Below are 23,050 nucleotides of genomic sequence, written 5' to 3' on the forward strand. Positions count from 1 at the left end.
GGCATGGCTGGCTGATCAAACGCCGAGAGGTTGCCCAGTTTTGGCTATGGAAACAGGAACAGGCACTATAGCGTACACCCAACACGAGATCCTGGCACGGTTCTTGGGCTACTATGAGTTATTGTACCGATGTAGCTTGAGGATGGAGGAGGAGGCAATAGATGAATATTTGGAGGAATTCCACTTACCGCACTTAGAAGAGGAACAGGCTAAAATATTAGGACGGGATGTCACATTAGATGAGATCCGAAGCACATGGCTCGGAACAAAACTCTGGGAGTAGAAGGCTTACCGGTTGAATTCTATGCTCAGTATATTGATCTGCTAGCTCCTCGTCTTCTTGAAGTATACAGGGAGGCTAGGGAGTCGGGTCGGTTGCAGTCTTCCATGCGTGAGGTGTTGATTATTCCCCTCTTGAAACCAAGTCGGAACGGGGAGGAAGTAACATTCTATTGACCATTATCCATGTTGACAACAGATTATAAGATCCTGAGTAGGATATTGGCAACCCGATTATTACCTCACATGACCACCCTAGTGCATCCCGACCAGGCTGGATTTATTCCAACTAGAAACACTTCCTCGAATATACGAAGGACCATGAGGATCATGGGGACTGACCTTCATGACCTCGTCACGCCGGCGGTCCTTTCAGTGGACATAGAAAAAGCTTTTTATACCCTAGAATGGACATACCTCTATAAAGTACTGGAGCGGTTTTGTCTGGGTGCGCTATTTGGAAATTGGGTTCAAGTTTTATACTCTTCAGCAGTGGCGAGAGTGCGATTGGGGAAACTGATATCTACCCAATACCCGGTGCGGAGGGGAACGAGACAGGGATGCTCCCTGTCCCCACTGCTGTTTGCGCTGACAATAGAACCCCTAGCTGTGCAGGTGAGACTAGGATTGAGCTTTGACGGGCTATGGCAGAATGCGATACCACACCGGATATCGTTGTATGCAGATGACCTACTCCTATACTTAGAGAACACGGAAGGGGCACTGCGGGGGGGGGGGCGGTCACTTTGTTGACTAGATTCGGAGATTTATCGGGACTCAGAGTGAACTGGAATAAGACATGCCTGCTCCCAGTACGACCATGCGAGGTGGCACCAGCCCTTCCCCAGGAGATAAAATGGGAACCGAGGTGCCTCACTTATCTTGGGGTCCGAATTTATCACAACGCCACGAACATCCTGGAAGGGAACATAGGGCGCTGCATAAGGGCCTTAAAGGGGGAGTATGGCATTCTGGTCCACGCTCCCGCTATCAGTAATGGGGAGGATAGCCTTACTTAAAATGGTGGCATTGCCAAGGCTGCTTTATTACTTCCGAACGCTCCCGGTTTGGATCCCACCAGTGATGTTCAAGGAACTGAGGACAATGGTTATAGGCTTTTTATGGGGTACTGGTAGGAAACGAATAGCATTGGACAAGCTGATGCGCCCGAAGCTGGAGGGGGGACTGGCAGTTCCAGACTTCGAACTTTATTATTTAGCGGCACAGCTACAGGTGCTCACTCAGGCGATCTCAATGGAGTTTCGGGGCCCTGACCCTATGAGAGGCACAGGGATGCAAAGGCATATCCTCTCATACATAGTCTTACAACAGGCCCTTCTCCCCGGAGATTTGTCACTAGAGGAGAGCACTCTGAGGTCATGTTGGACTCGTAGCCAACGCAGGGCGGGAGTTCTACATCCATATGCCCCAGAGATCCCGTTAGGGATGCGGACGGCACTTCCTCATGGGAGCGACTGGTCTGCTCTCGAGGAGTGGGAGCAATTGGGAATCCAGATGGTAGGGGATTTATATGAAGAGGGGAAATTCTCATCATTTCAGGCATTACAGGAGAGATATGGCATCCCGATGGGTGACTTCCTGATTCACGATGCGGTGATTCGAAGGCATTGGATGGAGGGGCAGGCAGAACCTAAGACTACAATGGCATGCCAATATGTGGTAATGGCAGCAGGGACCTTTAAAGCGGTTACGTGCCTCCACTCCAGGATGCTACACGGAGGGTTGCAACCATTGGCTGATCTAAAATCGAAATGGGAGGCAGGGATAGGTCGGCCGATACCAGATACAACATGGGGGCATGTCCTTAGACGAGCTTGGAAGGGCACTCGCAATGCGAGACTTCAACTGATACAGTTTTTCATAGTACTCCGGGCTTACCTGACGCCGGGGAAGATTCAGAAGTACTTCCAGGCGCAAGATGCAGCATGCCCCAGATGTTTGGCAGGAGGAGCGGAACTGGAGCACATGCTTTGGGACTGCCCAAGAATAGGGAACTATTGGATAGAAGTGGGAGCACTTTTGAATGACATCACGAGCAGGGATCTGACCTATGATATGGCCACGTGCGTGCTGCTTTGGTTCCCTCATACACCCAAAACAAAAATAACGAGTACATTTATAGATTTAGGGCTCATATTAGCGAAGAGGGAAATCACCCTACACTGGAAATCGAAGGAGGGGCCATCCTATAAGCGCTGGAGAGCGGAGTTTTGTAAATGGGCGAGGAGCGAGAGCACTATTCGGCTGCGACAAGCCCAACGTACCTCACAGGAAAAGGCCCTGGAGCACGCAAGGGCATGGGAAACCTTAGTACAGGCCCTGTCAGACCTACAGACGGACAAGGGAAGCTAGGGCACTAGGAATGCACAAATAACACCTAATGTTTACAATACGTTGAGAACCCGTCACTGACAACTGCACATCATACGATGTATTCTTTTGGAAGTTACATGCCCACACCATTGGGGGGGGGGGGGGGGGGGGGGGTATCTGAATATGTTGGGGTATAAATGAAGATGTATTTGGCGAATGAGGGTGTTGTGCTTTATAATGATGCTGCATGAAGATAAACCTTCAATAAAATATGTTTTCAAAAAACCGTGCGTTAATGCTGTGCAAACTGTGACAAACATCCAATCCCCCAACCCCGTGCACCCCACTCAACATTCCCCCCATCCACTGAAGCAGCCCCAACTTGCCAGTTATCTACCCAACCACCCCCCACAGCTCCAAACAACAATGCATTTCCCCCCAAATAAGCATAGCCCATCCTAGGGGAATACCCGAAGGGGGGCATTCTAGAGAGCAGCACGTCCGCCCTGCTCACCTCTAGCCTCCGGACCTGTACGACCACTAGGCTCTAACTGAGGGAGGATAGCTGGTCCTAGAATACGTTACCACTGGAACCCTTGCTGATGTCTTCGGTCCCACATCGATGTGGCAGTATGTAAACACAGTTCACCTCCAGAACCAGCGAGTGACATCGGGACAGTTCAAAGATTACAGTCCAACACCAGATGCCACATTTCAAGCTTCTTCGTCCGTGCCTTGCTCACATTCTCGCTGCTCCGCATCACGTGCACCTCTTCCCCGATGTGTCCGTTTCAATGACCGCAGGTAGTCGTCCACTTGCTATGGGTTGGTAAAGAAGTGCTGCTTCCCCTGGTGCGTCACCCGGAGGCGTGCAGGATACAGCAGGGCATAATCGATCTGGGTTGTGCGCAGTTTCTTTTTTACCTCAATGAATTTGCGTCGCTCCTCCTGCACCAGCGGAGTAAAGTCTGGAAAGATCGAAAACGACACTCCGTTGTACACCAGTGTTTGTTTAGTACGTGCAGCCCGCAGGGCCACATCACGGTCTCGATAGTTTAAAAGGCGTGCCATGATAGGCCTTGGAGGGGCGCCTGGTTTCGGTCTGGGCCAAAGAGTACGATGCGCCCACTCCACAATGAACTGCGAGGAAAATGCTTTAGAGCCGATGGAGATCAGCAACAGATTCTCAATGTAGTCCTCCATGCGCCCAGTGTCTGTGGATTCCCGAACATCCGTGACGCGGATGTTGTTGCGTCTGCCACGGGCCTCCAAATCCTCATTTTTAGCGGCAATGACATGTAAGAGCTTGTCCATTCTGGCCAATTGCGCCGTATGGCTGGCGGTATTATTTACAACAAGGGGTGGTGATGGCTGGCGGTGGCATCATCATTGTCTGAAATTCTCCTCTCAGCCTCCTTTAGCCGGTCCTCATGTTGGTCCACCTTATGCACAATAGCATCCATTCTGGAGGACATGTGGTCCACCTTATCAACGACAGTGGCGAAGCCCTGGCGCATTTCCTGCAAGATCTGTCGCATGTCTAGGTCTAGGTCTCGGGATGCAGCATCATCGCCTAGTCTGAGGTAGCAGCCTCGGAGTTCGGCCTGGGCCCCTTCTTTGCAGCCTCAAAGTTCAACTTTGGTTGCCGGGTGTCTGGTTTCCCCATATCGCCGGTATCCGTAGGGCCAGCCGGCGGCACACGGGCCCAGCTCCTCGTTGGTATCACACTGACCGTCCCCAGCAATGCGAAAGTGCGATAGGGGCGACAGAATCTATCCCAGAGGCAGTGTATATAGGTACGGAGCACTCTCCCTGCAGCACCCCCTTTTTGGCAACCACGTCCGTTGCGGGATCGCTACCCGCGTCTTCCCGCCCTCCAGGGCAGTGTCACCGCCAATAGATGACCCCACGATTATCAGGCCCTCGTCAACGGCGTGTGTCATTTCAGGCGCCGTCTAAGGGATCCTTGTAACACTCCTCTCAACAAGTATTAGCCCCCGTGGTGCGAGACGCCAAAGCACGGCAATAAGCCCATCTCAGTGGGTGCCCCAGATCTTCGGGTCCATGCAGGCCACGCAGCCCCCGCATGCGCCGCTCCCAGGGACTGTAATAATTAGTAGGATGTCCTGCTCCACTTCGCGCCTCACAGCGCTACCACCCAGGCGCCCATGCTCTTAGCTTGTAGGATGGGGGATGTCAGGGCCAAATCTCAGAGCCGAGTAAATTGGCTCCCGTAGCAAATGACAGGTCAATGGGGCCTCCAGTGTGTGCGGGCGGTTCTCAAGCACATGCCCTACCGTCACCGATTTTTCGCGATGTCCAGAGACCGCCCCCAGGAAGAACCGCCGGACGCGGCCCCTCCAGAGCGCGTCCACGTCCACCGCGGCCTATCTCCCGCGTGGCGATCCCCAGCCTCGCCTGCCGCCAGCAGCCGCACGCAGCGAGTCAAGTAGCTCCACCGCAGTCCTCGGGGGAAACGCAAACACCAAATAAAGCAGCCGCGGAACCCCGGATCGCCATAAAATTTTCACCGAGGGCAGGCAGTGTGTTCAGGCGCAGGCAGGTGCAAATACAGCAGGTTGTGGGTCCAGTTTGTCAGGATAATTTACGGATAAGTGGCCCAGGTAGCAGGAGCCTCACCACCAGGCGGCCATTCTGCTTGTGCGCCCTCATATCAAACTATCTTTCACGGATGTATGAGGATACAACGCATGCTATTACAACGCATGCCTTTACGACGCAAGTTTTACAACGCAAGTCGTTACAACGACTTGCGTTGGGGGGCGCTGGATAGTGAATAGTTTAATTTACTATTCCAACTCCAGCCCCCGTGGATAGTAGGGAAGGTGTTGGAAACTATTCCCTATCCTAGAGCGCCCCCCAGCGCAATTCGTTGTAAAAGTTGCGTTGTGAAGGATGTTCCCCATCTTTCACACAATAGAAACACGGACACTACGCTCGCGACACAATGGGCTGCGCTGAAAGCCGTCATAAGAGGGGAGTTCATTGCAATCTCTGCCACGGATAATGCTGAACGCCAGAGTAAGAGAGATGACCTCACCCAGCGGACCAGGGAGCTGGAGCAGATGCACCAGAGGACCGGGGCCCCTAGGGTATGGAGGCAGTTGAAAGCGATTCGGCAACAACTACAGCTCTTGATCAAGACCGGGAAGAGTTTGCAGCTTTGCCGTTGCGTCATGCATATTATACTGGCATTGACAGGTGTGGGCACTTACTTGCGCACAAACTGCGCGAAGTGCAGCAACAGCAGACAGTGCAGGAAATCCTTCGGGGGGACGGTAGGCGGGTTACGGATGACTATGAGATTGCTGGTGTCTTCAGTGACTTTTATGCCGATCTCTATTCCGGGGACCATGCTGGTGACTGGGATCAGGATACCTTTCTGGACTCCATCCCTCTCCCGGTCCTCACAAAGGATCAGGCGGAACACCTAAAGCAAGACATCCTGCCAGAGAAAGTTAGGACTGCCATCTCACGCCTTAAAACGGCGAAGACGCCGGGACCGGACGGCTGTCCTGCGAGCTTTTACAAGACATTCGGTGCTCAGGTTGCCCCTCTGCTCACGCGCCTCTTTAATTCCTTTTCGGAGCAGGGGGTGATCCCAGGTGATCTCTTAGCGGCTTCCATAGCTGTCATACCTAAGCCAAGAAAGGACCGATCGCTGTGCGGGGCATACCGTCCTATTTCTCTACTTAACGTAGATCTCAAGTTGTACACGGGGATTTTGGCTGCCCGACTGGCACCCCACATGGGATGCCTTGTTGACCCAGACCAAACTGAGTTCATCCCAGGACGCCAAACCTCTGATAATACTAAACGGGCCCTCCACCTTATTGAAAAGGCGACACGCATGGAAGGGGAATATATGATGTTGGCTATCGACGCAGAGAAGGCGTTCGATGGGGCCAATGGACCCATTTAGAAAGGGTGCTGGGGAAGTTGGGGTTGAAGTTCCGTACATTTGTAATGAACTGCTACAAACTCCCAACGGCCACGGTACGAGTTAACGGCTATACATCCCCCCCGGTTTACTATTGGGAGAGGCACAAGGCAGGTGTGCCCATTGTCGCCCCTACTCTTCGCCCTCTACATGGAACCATTGGCGCAGAAATTTAGGCTCAACCCGCGAGTAACGGGGGTCAAATTAGGGGGCTATGTCCATACGATCAGCTTATAAGCTGATGATGTCTTGATCTCGCTATCTCAACCGAAGGACTCTCTACCGGCATGTTTTACGGACCTGGAGCGATTCGGTCGTGTTGCCGGGTTCAAGGTTAATATGAGCAAGTCGGTGGCCCTCGATCTGTCCATAGGGAAGCCCACTCCGGCTCTTTTGCAGGGCTCGTTCCCCATCTAGTGGGTGACGAAAGCAGTTCCCTACTTGGGGATTCAATTGGCCCCCTCCTTGCTAGATACTGTTAATATCAACTAAGCCCAGCTGCGTCAAAAGATTCAGCGGGAGTTGTGGCGGTGGAAACACTACCCGTTGTCTTGGTTGGGCAAAGTTGCAGTAGTCAAGATGACTGTTCTTCCACAGATCTTGTCCCTTTTCCGCACTATTCCCCCTGGGCCACCCTTGGGCTGGATAAAGCGGACACAATCAGATTTGGCTCAGTCCATATGGAACGGGAGGAAACCACGCCTGAAGCTGCGGCTAGCGATGCTACCTCCCGAACAGGGAGGAATTGGACTACCAGACTTGATGGCATACTTTCAGGCTGCTCGATTACGCCTCTTGGTGGAATGGAGTAGATGGGAGTCTGAAAGACACGTTGTTTCAGGACCAGGCAGTGGCTGGTAGACCCTTGCAAGAAATCCCCTTTCTCCGTAAACAGCATAAACCCCCTAATCTATACGCCTCATACATTACGAGGGTGCCTTTGGAAGTCTGGGACCGGACTAATGTTAGCCATGAACTCACCACTTTTCCGTCTCCTCTTACCCCTATTATGGATAACCCTGACTTCACTCCAGGGACGGATTCTGTAGCCTATGCGAAATGGAGGACTGCGGGTTGCCGGTACCTTTTTTCTCTGTACACGGCAGAAGGAGTCATTCCCTTCGTTCAGTTTCAGCAAGAATTAGGACTGCCAGAAACGGAGAGACTTTGGTATTTGCAAGCACGACACAGGGCGCTTAGCGTGCAAGTACGCCCTGTGGCAGATAGGCGCCTCACATTCTATGAACGTTGGTTAATCACGCGCAAAACTGATATTAGATTTTTATAAGATGCTACAGGGCAAATACATACACACCTAGAGTGCTGCCAGGGCGCGCTGGGAGAGGGAACTAGGCAGGACACTTAACCACAAAGACTGGGAGGGAATATACTACAGGGTGCGGCATTCTGCATATCACATGGGGCTCACAGACACCCTCACTAAAATTGCAACCTACTGGTACTATACCCCCCAGCGTCTCCATGAAATGGATCCCACTAGAGATGCAATGTGCTGGCGAGGCTGCGGACAGGTGGGCACACTGGTGCATTTGCTTTGGTATTGCGCGCAGCTCCAAGAGTATTGGAAGCAGATATTAGATGAGGTGGATGCACTTTGACACGGAGATCCCAAGTTTTCCATCATACGTCTTGTTGGGGCTACCGAACCCCTTAACGTACCCGCTGCACTCCCGCAGGGGTCGGTAGATCGCAATTGCGCTGGGTTCGGCGATGCAGAATATACTCGCACACTGGCAAACCGCACACGTTCCCACATTTCATGGGTGGCTCCAGCGCCTCTGGCTAGTCCTTGGTATGGAAAAGCTCTCGCTGACAATGGCTGGGGAGGGGACCAGATACTTGGAGCTATGGCAACCTTTTTTGTCCTTACTGGCCTCGGAATTTCATGAGGTCACTTGCACTAGATATCTCCGATTATTGCGCCTCTCGGACACAGAGTAGCTGAGGCCCAGATAGGGACAGTGTGGGCTTGGTTGAAGATAGGCGGTGGACATTGAACATGGGTGGTGGGTGGGCAGGGATCGGTGGTGGTAGGGGGGGGGGTTTCTGGTTATATGTTTTCTCCGTTTTCCTTCCAATTGCAGGATTGAGCATACTAGCCCTTCGCTAGTTTAAATTTACACCAGTACTGATGGACTCATTGGCCTTCTGATCTTTTGCTTTTATTGCACCTACGAGTGTGTTGGCTGTATCAGAAATGTGTGATTATCTGTGTGACAATTCTTTAATAAAAATGATTTAATACTAAACTCAATACAAACAAAAACAAAAAAGTAAAGGGTAGGACATGTACTTTTATGTATTGCATGTCCTGCTAGTGATAAACACCCTTTTTCGTTTTTCACTCTGCAAGGCCTACTCCTCTCACAGGGTAGCATAGGGGGGGGGGGGGGGGGGTAAAGCTGTAATTCCTGATCAGAGAACAGTAGCTTCCTCATATTTCATATGTTTTGAAAGGTATTGATTAATCCTACTTAATGGTGAAGTTGGACTTCATATTACTATTTTTAGAAATGCCACTTTTAGAAAGCAGACATTTCTCTGCACTTCTTGCTCTGTGTGCCCGACAGCCTGTCTCCAATACAGGTCTGGAGTTAGTTCATTCCCTCTTGACAGCCACAACACAGGAACGGTAGGTGAGTCCGAGCACCCATCTACATACATCTGCATTCGGGTGGCCTTGAAAGGGCAGGATGGAAGAGAGAGGCTAACACTTAACTTGAATAGGCTGTGTCATGTCCCCACACAAAGTACTGGTAACCCCCTCACAGATAGTCTGGCAGACAGGACTGAGTTTAAAGAGGTCTTTGTGCACTTCAGAGAGTTATACTGAAGGTACTGCGCACATCAAAGTCCCCACTTTGTAAAAGTACTGGGTGACTGACCCCCTAAAATCAAAAACTACTGGACTTGTAACTGAAGCTCTACCAGAAGAACTGCTGTGCTGCCTCAAGGACTCAACTGGACTGCGTTTCTGCTTGTTGACTTGCTGCTCTCAGACTCTGTTGAAGGAGAGCTGGATGCGGCCTTCTGACAGGTGAACTCTAAACAGGGCTCGAAAAATCATATAAATATTACTAGACCTGCAGGTCTAGTAACTTGAATACTCTACTTGACCTAACTGTAATGTACTTGACCCATGAACTGGTCTCAAATTGTGTGCTCCTAGGCAAATATTTTGTCTTATGGAGCAGCCTTTTTCTCGATTATCCGATAAAAGAGCACCTTCAAATATGCAAGTTCACGGTTTCTGCTGTAGAAAAAACATCTTTATTTACTAGACTAAATAGTTGCTCAAAGTATAAGAATAGAGCCCACATATAGGGTACACATGATACCTGGCTTACCGCTTAGTTCACTAATCACATTGTCATCTGGGCATGAACAGGAATCATTCCCAGTTCCTCTTTAAAACCTCCTTTTTCATAAACATATTAAAGCATGATGTGGTAGTGCATTGTAAAATGGCCAAAAAACGTTCCCACTAACATGTAGTTTTACTCATAAAACTATATAGTGCATAAACAATGTCTGGAAATTGGGATATATATATATATATATATATATATATTAAAAAAATCTCACCACAAGAATTACAAAAATTGGTCTTCATAACTAGAAAAATACATTTAAAATGTTTGAACAGTTCAAATATTAGCTATTTCAAAAAAGCCCGTCATCTTATAGCCTTTCATTTCACATGCATTGCACAGCACGATTGTCACAGTTCACTTTACAAAATCCTCCAACTTCAGTCACAGAAAGAAAATAAATGTAGGAAGACAAACTGACTTTTGACCTCAGTCTCCGAAAGCCGAGCAATTGTGACAAAATAGCAGGATCTAAAAGGCATCTTTATTGCTCATTCACTATGTGAGCAAGCAGAACATCTGTTGTCAGCTTGCCAGAACAGGCAAGTAGTCCCTAAAAATAGCTAGTCCTGATTAAATCTGACTCACCATAGCAAGTAATCTTACTGTGTATCTAGCTCACCCAGACTACAGTGTTGGTACCTGCCTGGCCTGGATGCATACTTCAACAAACAAGGAATCCCAGTTCTAACTAGGAGTATCTGTTACTTTCTTATCTTATTGTTCAAAAAGTGATTGCTTACTGTCAGATTCCCATGCCAGCCACAAAGGGCCCAGTGCCAAAGAATTCTTTGTAGAAATTATGGTACCAAAATGTAGGGGTTGTTGCATGTTTCTTGCATTACACATGTGTATTTCTTCAGTATGTTTCAAGTCTATATTCTTCATTCAGTACTTGTAATACACCAAGCCTTTCTTAAATTGTGGGATCCACAAATACACCTTCTCTCTCTTCCATTCCTAAATCTTCCCTCTTTCAAATCTTCTATAGTTTCTGTTCCATTCTTTCTTTTTCTTGTTTTCCCCTGCATTCCTGCCTCATCTTTGGAGTGGTCCTGATCTGGGTTTTAAATAGATCATCATCTTTGTGATTTTATGACTGATGAGACCTGGCCTAGTCTGCCCTCAGCCTTCTCCCACCTATCAGAGCCCCCAAAACAAGAAAGTCTCACATTTAGTGGTGTTGCTTGGCTGAGTATTGTCAATCTGTAGTGTGACCAAGCCTTTGTCTGTGAGGGGTGGTCTATAAACCCTCTCTATTAAAGTTCTGCTTTTATCTGAAACCCAGCATCTGGCGCGGACACCCTGTGTGTGTTGAGCATGTGTATGTGCAGTGAGTGGACGACATATATATGGAAGTAGGACCCAATGTTTGGATCGAATCAAAACAGTGGAGTCAATATTGAATATGCCACTTACCAGTATGCATCTGTTCTTGGCATGTAGGGCTGCTAACATTCATATCTTTAGCATAGATCGCCGCCTAGTGTTGGGTCCGGATGATTGCACCTTGTTGTCCTGGAAGAGTCTTCGAAGTATCACGAGATAGGTGGCTCCTCCCCTGGACTACAGTGCGCATGGGCATCGACTCCATCCCCAGATTGGTTTTAGCCATTGTGGCAGAGATGGAGTGAAATAGTGTAAAGGATGTCCATGCAAATGGTTGAATGCAAGAGAGTATCTGCAGCCGCTACGGGCACCGGGGAGGAGGGTGGGCGATATGAATGTTAGCAGCCCTACATGCCAAGAACAGATGCATACTGGCAAGTAGCATATTCAGTTCGAGGCATGTGGGCTGCTAAATTCATATCTTTAGCATAGAATACATAGCACTCCCTCCATTAACGGTGGTTGCCCATGCCAGCTGCAGAAGTCTGAAAGAGTGTCTTGAGAACAGCCTGTCCTACAGCTGCTTGCTGCTTGGAATGTACATCGACACAGTAGTGTTTGGTAAATGTGTGCGGTGTAGTCCACGTGGCTGCTCTACAAATGTCTTCCAAAGGAATGTTTCCCAGGAAAGCCATGGAGGCCCCCATCTTGCGTGTGGAGTGCGCCCTTGGGGGTATTGTTAAAGTACGCTTAGCTTTGTGATAACAGATTTGAATGCACTTAACAATCCATCTGGCTATTCCTGCTTTGGAAATAGGGTTGCCCTTGTGCTGTGCAGAGAAGGCAACAAAAAGTTGTTGTGTTTTCCTAAAGGGTTGTGTTCTATCAATGTAGTACATCAACGCTCTTCGAACGTCTAATGTATGGAGCATTCATTCCGCTACTGTTTGTGGGTTTTGAAAGCATGCGGGCAGGTCAATAGTTTGGTTGATATGAAACTGTGACACCACCTTTGGAAGGAATTTGGGGTTCGTACGTAGTACTACCCTGTTTGAATGAATCTGTATGAATGGCTCCTGGATTGCGAGCGCTTGCAGCTCACTAACACGTCTGAGCGATGTAATAGCAATGAGAAAAGCCACTTTCCATGTCAGAAACTGAATTTCGCAGGAGTGCAGTGGCTCAAAAGGTGGGCCCATCAGCCTAGTGAGGACCACATTGAGGTTCCACACTGGAGCTGGTGGTGTTCTCGGAGGAATGACTCGTTTCAGTCCCTCTAGGAAGGCTTTAATGGCAGGCACCCTGAAAACAGAGAGATGCTGCCTGTTTTGTAGATAAGCCGCTATGGCGGATAAGTGTATCCGAATGGAAGCGTACGCTAGATTGCACTTGTAAAGATGTAACAAATAGCAGATGATGTTAAGAATTGAAGCATCTAGCGGGTCAATGTGATGTTCTGTACAGTAGATGACAAAACGCTTCCATTTTGCTGCATAGCAAGCTCTGGTAGTGGGCTTCCTTGCCTCCCTGTCTATGTCCATGCATTCAGGAGGCAGGTTGAGGTAGCCAAACTCTAGGACCTCAGGAGCCAGATTGCCAGGTTGAGCTGTTGCGGATCTGGATGCTGGATGTCGCCATGGTTCTGCGTCAAGAGCCTTGGAGTGAGATGCAGCCTTTGATGCGGTACCACGGAAAGTTCTAGAAACGTGGTGTACCATGGTTGGCGAGCCCACGTTGGAGCAACCAGGATGAGCGTCATCGAGTGTTGCCTTAGCTTTCTTGCCACCAGCGGTATGAGAGGTGCTGGGGGAAAAGCGTACGCAAATTTGCCTGACCAGTTCATCCATATCGCATTGCCCTGCGATTGTGGGTGAGGGAACCTGGCGGCAAAGTGTTGGCATTTTGAGTTTTCCCTTGTGGCAAACAGGTCTATCTCTGGATGACCCCACTGCTGGAAGTACGGGCGGAGTACCGATGGATGTATCTCCCACTCGTGCATCTGATGGCTGTATCTGCTGAGCAGATCCGCCATCTGATTGTCCTTGCCCGGGAGGTGTTCTGCCATGAGGCAAATGTTCCTCTGAATGGCCCACTTCCACATGCTCTGAGCCAGATGAGACAGCTGTGGCGAGTGAGTACCTCCTTGCTTCTGGATGTAGTCCGTCCGGATCAACACGACCTTGTTGCACAGATGTACTTTGAAGGACTTGAGTGCCATGAAGATTGCCATCAACTCTAGATAGTTGATGTGCATTCTCTTCTGCTGTGTCGTCCATAGTCCCTGCACCGTGTAGTGGAGCACATGAGCTCCCCACCCCTGGAGAGATGCGTCCGTCGTTAGGGTAATCTGTGGCACAGGCTCTTGGAACGGTCGGCCCTTGCAAAGGTTGTGTGGATTCCACCAATGCAGAGAGTTGTATGCCCGACCGGTCACCAACACTAGGTCGTTCAAATGTCCTTGAGCCTGGGTCCACTGATGTGCCACGCATTCTTGGAGCGGACGCATATGCAGTCTCGCGTGCGGGACTATGAAGATGCAGGAGGCCATCATGCCTATCAACTGCATAAACGCTCTCGCTGGAAGTGAGTGTTGCGGTCTGAACCTCTGAATGAGCGACTGGATGCTGTCGATCCTCACAGGGTTCGGCTGAGCCGTAGCAGTCAGCGTATTTATTGTCGCGCCCAGATACTGACGCACGTGGGCTCGCTGTAGGTGCGACTTCGGATAGTTTAACGAGAACCCCAGACTGTGAAGGAGGTGAATAGTGTGGGACATGTCCGCGGCACACTGCTGAGCCGACTTGGCTTGAACGAGCCAGTCGTCCAGGTAAGGGTAGACATGTATGTTTTGTCTTCTGAGGTGCGCCGCCACAGTCGCCAGACACTTTGTGAACACTCTGGGGGCAGTGGTCACTCCGAAGGGTAGAACCCTGAACTGATAATGCCTGTTTTGTATGGTGAACCTGAGGTACTTCCTGTGGGATGGGTGGAGTGGTATGTGGAAATAAGCATCCTTGAGGTCCAAGGTTGGTAGAAAGTCCCCTTGGTTTAGCAGGGGAAGAATTTGTTGCAGTGTAAGCATGTGAAAATGTTCCGACAGTATATACAGGTTGAGGGGGCGTAGATCCAGAATGGGTCTGAGGGAACCGTCCTTCTTTGGGATAAGGAAATACAGGGAATAAACCCCTGTGCCTTCCTCCTCCATCCGTACGAGCTCGATTGCGCCTTTTTGCAGCATCACCACTGCTTCCTGCTGCAATAAGTGCAAGTGCTCTGCCGACATAGGACGTTGCCTTGGGGGAATGTTGGGTGGAGTGGAGGTCAACTCCAAACAATAACCGTACTGGATAAGCTGTCTTACCCACCTGTCTGTGGTGATGGATGTCCAGACTGGCAGGAACTGCTGGAGTCTCCCCCCGACAGGTGTTGGATGGTCGGGGGGCAGTGACACAGAGTCACTGTTTGTTTCCGGCAGAGGAACGGGAGTTGTTTTTGTTTCCTCTGCCTCGGCCCTTGGAACTATTACCTCTGTAACCCCCTCTATTCTGTTTGGGGTACGAGGATTGTGCACCACCTTTCGTGAACTGTGTTTGTTGACCCAAGTGTCCTCTGGTAACACCGCGTGCACCTGAGCGACGAAAAGTGCTCCCCCTGAACTGTTGAGACTGAAGCGCCCCCATGGACTTAGCTGTCTCATTGTCCTTTTTAATTTTCTCTAGGGTGGTGTCCACATCAGGGCCAAACAGTCTGTCAGGATTGACGGGCTGGTTGAGTATTGTTGTTTGAATGTCAGGCTTAAACCCTGATATGCGAAGCCATGCTTGGCGCCTTAACATGACGCTAGTGTTAATCGCCCTAGCCGCTGTATCAGCCACATCAAGCGCACACTTTATTGCTGCGTTTGAAATCAGTTTTCCCTCTTGTATGAGCATTTCTGCTCCCTCCTTAAACTGGTCAGGTAGGTTTCGGTTTCGTTTGTGATGGGACGTCTGCCATCTTAGGTGTTGCCGAATCCGAAGGTTTCGGTTTCGATACGCGCAATGGCGTCTCCGCTGTTGTGTCCGTGGCAGGGCCCGAAGGCGGGGCCGGGGATAGCGGTGCAGGGTCGTGGGTAAGGCCGAGTGGCGATCCCGTGACCTGAGCCTGAATCATGTAACTTTCGGGGCATAGCTCTTCCTCTGAGCTATCTTCCGCGGCCCCATAGACTTCTTCGTCGTCCCCTACCTCCTCGACGTATTCAAGGTCTTGGCTCTGTTCCTCGACTTGTTCATCGGGATCGGCCTCGACCTCCGTCGACGGTGGTGAAATCTGAAGATGATGGCTTCGGCCTTCTTCTGCGGGGTCGTCGAATATGTCGTCGGGTGCCGGAGCCGCTCGCCGGGCCTCGAGGCGCGCCGAAGCTTGAGCGTTTTCTTTGACCTGAACTTTCAGCAGGCCATGCAGTTGTCCTCGTTGTGGTCCGGCGAGAGGCATTTGTTACAGACTGGATGCACGTCGATATGTGGGTATTTAGATCCACAGACGGGGCAGAACTTGAATGGAGATCGGTCCATGGTAAGGTCGTCGGGGTCTTGCTGCGACGAGAGGGCCTCGATGTCCGAAGAGATGATTGACTCCGCAGAAATCCGACTCGAAGAGTGGGATGATGCTCGAGACCGCACGCTAACAATACCGACGCAGGGAACGAAGGCCTTTTGGCCTTAAGAAGTGAGTTTTTTTTAGATTCCGACAAGGAGTCGTCGAAATCACATCCGAACCCAATGGCGGAAAAAAACAATCTGGGGATGGAGTCGATGCCCATGCGCACTGGAGTCCAGGGGAGGAGCCACCTATCTCGTGATACTTCGAAGACTCTTCCAGGACAACAAGGTGCAATCATCCGGACCCAACACTAGGCGGCGATCTATGCTAAAGATATGAATTTAGCAGCCCACATGCCTCGAACATTTAATTTTGGATGTCCTTAGTATGGCCCAAGCTGGAAGATGAGGACTGCTTCCGTAGACAGTGGTAGGGCATTGCCAGATTCCTGAGGCTGGAAGGTGGAGACCCAAGCAATGAAGGGAAGGAGAATGAGACAGGGCTTTTCTTAGAAATTCAATGAGGCCAATGTTAGCAAAGGGTAGCTGATTATTTCAAGAACATCAAAACAGTGGTGGGAGGGAATTCAAGGAAGTTGTTAGAGGTGAGAATGTTTGGGCCAGAGTCTGCCCTTTTGTCTGTTCCAGATTACAGCTTCATGAAACCAGATGACAGTCAGGTGCTGAGATCTCTTACTTCACTGTAACCCTGTTTTAGATACTCCTGCTTGGAGCCAGTCTCACTCCTACTTACTGTGAGAAACATCACTTTGCACAAATGCTGTGTCGGAGGAGCAGCATGAAAAGGACATATGAAGGAGAACTAACCCACACAACTCTGAGGCCTTAGTCAGTGGATTCACGCCCCTCAGCTGGAAAAAAAAGGTACTAAAGTGAAATCGAAATTGCCCCACCTTGTTCCAAGTTCTTATTGACCAAGAAAGGGAGTGCGCCGCCAAAGTATTTGAAGAGCTGCTGTGCAACAGGGTTGGTGAAAGTCAGCTTCCCAGAAGTGAGAGGACATCACCTTAAGCCTACACTTTCTGCTGGAGGAGCAGAGGGTCTGCATGAAGTGCACTGAAGCCTGCCTTGGTGCTGACAGAAGGAGGGTGTGTGCACTGTCTTACCGGAGATACTTTCCAGGAGGAGAAGTCAAGTGTATTCCTAGTGTGAGGAGCACCCAGAGAAAGTAGTCCTTCTCCTGAGACAAGGAAGGAGCGAACTGTGCCATGAAGCCCCCCTCCCAACAGCTCTTTCAGCATAGTTCACATGTAAGTACAATAAGACTTTATTAAGTGTTCAACTGTTGCCCAACAGTCTGGCGCAGGTGCGGGAGACTGGTGCTGCCACTGCCGAATGAGAGTGAAAGCGGTTTTGTCGCAGAGGAGGTAAGCCTTGATACACCTTAGATGATCATCATATCGAGCGAGACCCTCACAGAAGAAGAGCAGCTGTAAGTGTGGAAGAGTAAACCCTATGGAAAAAACAGCCTGGACTGCAACAATGACCAGCAGGTAAATGCAGGGCTTAGTCTTTCCCAGAGAAAAGAGACTAATGCATGCAGACAAGTCTGCTGCACACGCTTAATAGTTTTTCTGAAAGGGGTAAAGACACTAAAACAGAGTAGCACATTTGATCAGTGAAAGTATCAGAAACATCTGCCCCTTTGCTTTATCCCAATAGTGTGACGGGGACTGCAGCCACAGGACATTGAACATGAAGGTAAAGAAAGAGGACATAGGAAAGAAGGGGCAATAACACTTCAGTTAAACACAACTTAAAATGCAACACTATATGCCCGTGCTAGTAATATGGCCCGCCAGTGCCTCAGCAGACCTTCCTTGACGGCCCACAGACCTTGCAGTCAATGTACCAGTGTTTCACAACGGAGCGTCAGTAAACACTAAAGAGGGCCGCTGGAGCATGTGCGATAGCAGTTTCACTGCGCTTGCTCCAGCTTTCCTCTTCTGTGTTTACTGAGAGCCTCTATGACACGCAGGGCACTGGTGGGAAAACGTCAGCTGTTCTGCTTTTACAGCCGACTTTTGGGGGCCTTTCAGAAAGCTTCCTGCTGCATTAATGTCTTCAGGTGGGCCTCTTAGAACCCTCACAATATGGATTTTGAGAGGGGCATGGAACTGAGACAGCCCTGATCACAGGTGCAAAAGAACTAAGAGCAATATTGGACATGGGGGGTAAGGCCGCCCTGATTTTGTTGGATCTTTTGGCTGCCTTCGACACAGTAAACCACGAAATATCAGCCACCAGGCTATTTGAGTTGAGGGTCAGAGACATAGCTCTTATGTAGTGGACATCTTTTCTTTTTAATAGTACCCTTTCAGTAGAATCCAGAGCCATTTCATCGGAGGACGTTACACTCCCCTGCTGCCGTGCCACAGGGTTAATTTTTTAGCCCTACGCTTATTAATGTTTATGTGACCCCACTGGCTTCAATAAGCAGACAAGTTGGCTTCGCAGTGGTTCCATACACTGACGACACCCAGTAAGTGGTGTCAGTCTCAAGTAACATTGAAGAGACAGCTGATCGCTTTAACAGCTGCATGACGCAAGTAAACCAGTGGATGCAGTCTAACTTCCTAAAATTGACCGGCAGAAAGACAGAGGTCTTGCTGCTGGGCTCCAAAACATCCTTTGGTCACCTAGATGGTGGCCCTCCAGTATGGGCGACTTCCCAGCTCCAATGCATAAGGCCAAAAACGTAGGGGTCAATTTTTAGGACAAGCGGACATTTGGAAATCAGATCAATACCCTCACCTCATCCATTTGTTTCTCCTAAAAATGATAAGGAAACTACGCCCTTTCATCCCATCAGACTCCCTAAAAAAACTGGTTACAGCATTAGCCTTGTTCAGGTTGGACTAAGGTAATGCCCTTTACATGGGGATCCAAGCACAGCACCTAAAAACGTTGCAGCGTCTTCAAAATGCGGCAGCCAGATTACTATTGGATATCCCTAGGTTCCAGACTGTTTCCAACGGCCTAAGGGCCCTTCACTGGTCCCAGTGGACAAAATGATTAAGTTTAAAATCGCAATGCCTAGCCTTCAAAACACTACACGGTGCCGGGCCTCTATTCTGGAGGACTCATTTGAAGTGGTATGTCCCGACAAGAAGTTTAAGATCTGCACATAGTAAACTCCTACAAGCACCCAGGTTCAAGAAGGCACGCTGGGGCAGATGAAGCCTTCTGTTAGGGACTGTCAAGACATGGAACCTTCTACTGGTCGCAGTAAAGAACAGCCCTACAGTGCTATCCTTCAGGAAGGCGCTAAAAACTTGGCTCTTCACCAACTAACATGTTCTGTACAACTACCTTGCCAACCTTATCTGGTCCGCCTGAATTCGGCGCCTAGAAGCCCCCCTGGGCATTTGTGTGCTTTATAAATGCATAAAACAAATCACATCTTTGTTCCTGCTCTTGCCTGCACTTTCCAATGCCATCAAGGACTGCAGCAGAGGGCCTCCCTGGATCATGCTAGCCGGCTTCCCTTCATGCCACTAGCAGAGCTACTTGGTGCTACATTCATGGTAGGATCGCAGAGTACTTTCTTTCTCTCCCTTTTCAAAGCTTTGGCCTTTACCTCCCCACCCCCTATTTTCTGAGTGCTTTCTACTTGGTTTTCCTTCCTTTTTCATTCCTTTCACCTTACTTTCCTGTCTGGGCCTCTTCAAGAGGTTGCTTGCGGAATTTTAGATAAATGCCTTAACTATGGTTACCACAGGAGACAGAAAAGGTGTTCCCATTAGATTTCATGACTGATGGTATTGGAGTAATGTCCCAGGGAGCCACTGTGAAGTACTTGTATTATTACAACGGTTTACAAAGCATGTTGTGTTTCTTTTGGGAGAGGTTTATAGGGAACAGAGTTCCTGTATTATTAACACGGAGTAGTATAAAATAGTTTAATTTTCATTGAAATGCACCTGATTTTATTTACATCCCGACAACCCCGAAATATCCAGTGAGGATGGTTTGATAATAAAAATGCATTATCAAAATGTCCTCTTTGTAGTTACATCTGCTTTTGAAATAAAGCATTGTCTAGTAATGTTTTGAAAAGGTGATGATTTTGTTTTTAGTCTAGCCTCACCCCCACCCCTGCCCACAGGTCCTTCTGACTGGAGTTTTGCCCCCCCCCCTGAACCCCCCGCCCTCCAAGAGAAGGTTTGCGAGTATCCATGCTCTGCAGTGAGATTCAAGTACTTTTTCAGCCTCCCACACTATTTTCCTGAGAAGCCTTTCTACCCTGAGAGTTCAGCACAGAAAAGGTTGTACTTGGCCCACTTTACAGAGCCATAGTAAGATGAACCCCACAACACCTGTAGCAAAAAAACTCAACCACTACGGTTGGTTTAACACCCCCATCTACCCGTTGGCGGGCAGAACAGGATCGGACACAGCCTGAGTGTTTTCAGCAGAGCTCTTTACCCGTGCATCTTTTATACACTGATGCTTAGGTAGCCTACTTTTAGTACATTCATTGCTGTGTTTTGAGAAAAAACCTTATTGCTTTTGCAATGTCAAGATGTCCGGATGTAATAGTCCATATAAACCAAAACAAAATAATCTATTTGTCTGCAGCCACCTTTCTCCTAATAAAACATACATTCCCTCTTACAGGTCTAAATACAGAACAGCTCATACGGTGGGGTCCATTCACACCCTTTGATGTGATAATGAAGGTGCTCTAAACTATAAATCATAACGAGGCAAAGAGGGGACTACATTTTGGGGAAAGTAGATCACCCCAGTGCTGAAGAGCAGCCTGGCATACATTTCAAAATCATTCGGATGCATACTTAACTAATAACCTTGCAGAGGATTCCCCAAGTTTATTTTTGTAGAGAAGGAGAACTGTACAAGGTAGGTAATCATACTTCTTGCCTCTATTAGATTTGTCATAGTATACTTTGAATCAGAGCATGCTTTTAAGGAAATACATTATAACAACTTTTTGAAAATATGCCTTTTACCTGAATGTGGACTCTTTGTAGAAATGGCAAATTACATTTTTACTCTCCTTCACCTCTGGGAAAAAGTCTTTCTCACTAGAAATTTCTCTATATTCCCCATGTCCTTTTGAAAGCCAGTCCTGATTTTGAAAAGGGTGAAAACAGTAACAATTTTAGATTAGGAGAAAGAAATCACCAGATGACAACACGATGGATATCCATAAAGTATAAATAATTCAGAGCACTTAAAACAAAAGTGTTGGGGAGGGCAGTATGTAGCAACAAAAATTAGTAGTTACTAGTCAACTTTTTGCAACCCCATCATAAAGGATTAATTGAAGCACAGCTGCAGTAGCTAAGTTACCCAAAATATCCAGCCTTCGTCCTACCGTCAGCTAATAAGGCAAGATCCTGGTTCCCAACAAATATTCTTCTGCTGGCATGTATGCATGACTGAGCAGATGAAGACAAAAAGGTGAATATTTAAAGAGAAGTCTCACCAATAGGAATTGCTCATTTACCAACTATTTCTTAACAATCAGAAAAATGGTCCTTATTTTATAAACAGTCGCTCGCATAAATGTGTGGCATGCTTCATCAAAGAGTCCTATGTCTGGTACAGACGGATCTTGTTTTTAAGATTAAAATTGCCTTCAGGTGAACCCAAAATGGTTTTACTCGTAGGACACCCTAACTGTGAATGTATGACTGGAGTGAGCAAGTGGCGCACACCCACAACATTAATACAAAACTGAAAAGGAAGAGCAATCAGAGTACCTATAAGGATCTACTATCATGCAATAAATCAGGCCAAAAGGCAATTCTATGCCTCTCGTATTGAATCAGGAAAAACCAAAGCTAAAGAAATATTTTCTATTGTACAGAGCTTCACGTCCCCTGCCGCCCTATCTAGGGAGTCTAAAACCACAGGCACCTGGGCGAGAGCCTCTCCAATTTCTAGCGGGATAAAATCCTCTCTCATTCAGGCGGCGTTTGTACCCTGTAATACGGACACTATGAAAGCTATGGCATCACCACCTGCTGATCCAGATCATTCTCTGCATCATTCCCTTATCGCCGCCACAGACGACATCAGGCGCCAACTAGACAACGGCGAAACATCAGCCCTCATCCTTCTGGACCTGTCAGCCACCTTCGACACGGTCTGCCATCGCACTCTAAAGACACGCCTCCTAGAAGCCGGAATCCAAGAGAAGGTTCTTGACTGGACCACCTCCTTCCTCTCCGGCAGAACCCTGAGCGTCCGCCTCCCACCCTTCCGATCCGAAGCCACCGACATCATCTGTGGCATCCCCCAGGGCTCATCCCTCAACCCAACGCTGTTCAACGTCTACATGGCCCTCCTCGCACAAGTGGCCCGCCATCACGACCTCAACATCATCTCCTACGCTGACGACACCCAGCTCATCCTCTCCCTCACCAAGGACCCGCACACCACCAAAACCAACCTCCACGAGGGAATGAAGGCCGTCACCGATTGGATGAGGAGCAGCCGTCTGAAGATGAAATCTGACAAGACGGAGGTCCTCATCCTCGGACCCACCCCCTCAGCCTGGGATGACTCCTGGTGGCCGACCACACTGGGAACAGCACCAACACCCACCGACCATGCACGCAATCTAGGATTCATCCTCGACTCCTCCCTCTTCATGTCTAAGCAGGTCAACGCAGTCTCCTCCTCCTGCTACAACACCCTCCGCATGTCCCGCAGGATCTACAAGTGGATCCCGACCGAAACAAGAAGAACGATGATACAGGCCCTCGTCAGCAGCAGACTGGACTACGGCAACGCACTCTACGCAGGAATCCCAGCCAAACACCTACGACGACTACAACGCATCCAAAACGCCTCCGCCCGACTGATCGTCAACGTCCCCCGCCACAGCCACATCACCCCCCACCTGAGAGACCTACACTGGCTCCCCATTGACAAGAGGTTCACCTTCAAGCTCCTCACCCACGCACAGAAAGCACTCAACAAAGCCGGACCAGCCTAACTGAACAGCAGACTCAGCTTCCACACCCCCACCCGCCAGCTCCGCTCCACCAGCCTCGCCCTCGCCGATGTCCCCCGGATCCAATGAACGACCTCCGGCGGCAGATCCTTCTCCTACCTCGCCGCCAAGACCTGGAACACCCTCCCTACCCACATACGACAGACCCAAAACCTACCCGCCTTCA

At 49.2% G+C, this 23,050-nt stretch overlaps 1 protein-coding gene across 3 annotated transcripts in view; it reads right to left on the reverse strand.

Annotated features, from left to right (window-relative positions):
• Positions 1-23,050, reverse strand: part of TXNDC9 (thioredoxin domain containing 9) — a 119,241-nt gene that overhangs the window by 66,685 nt on the left and 29,506 nt on the right. For all 3 annotated transcript variants that reach the window (XM_078658010.1, XM_078658008.1, XM_078658011.1), the window contains exon 3: positions 20,870-20,988. In XM_078658010.1, the coding sequence (XP_078514136.1) occupies positions 20,870-20,988 (119 nt within the window). The remainder of the gene's footprint in view (positions 1-20,869; positions 20,989-23,050) is intronic.

This window comes from Lissotriton helveticus, chromosome 8 (assembly GCF_964261635.1).
Source record: "Lissotriton helveticus chromosome 8, aLisHel1.1, whole genome shotgun sequence".
NCBI classification, from domain to species: Eukaryota; Metazoa; Chordata; class Amphibia; order Caudata; family Salamandridae; genus Lissotriton; species Lissotriton helveticus.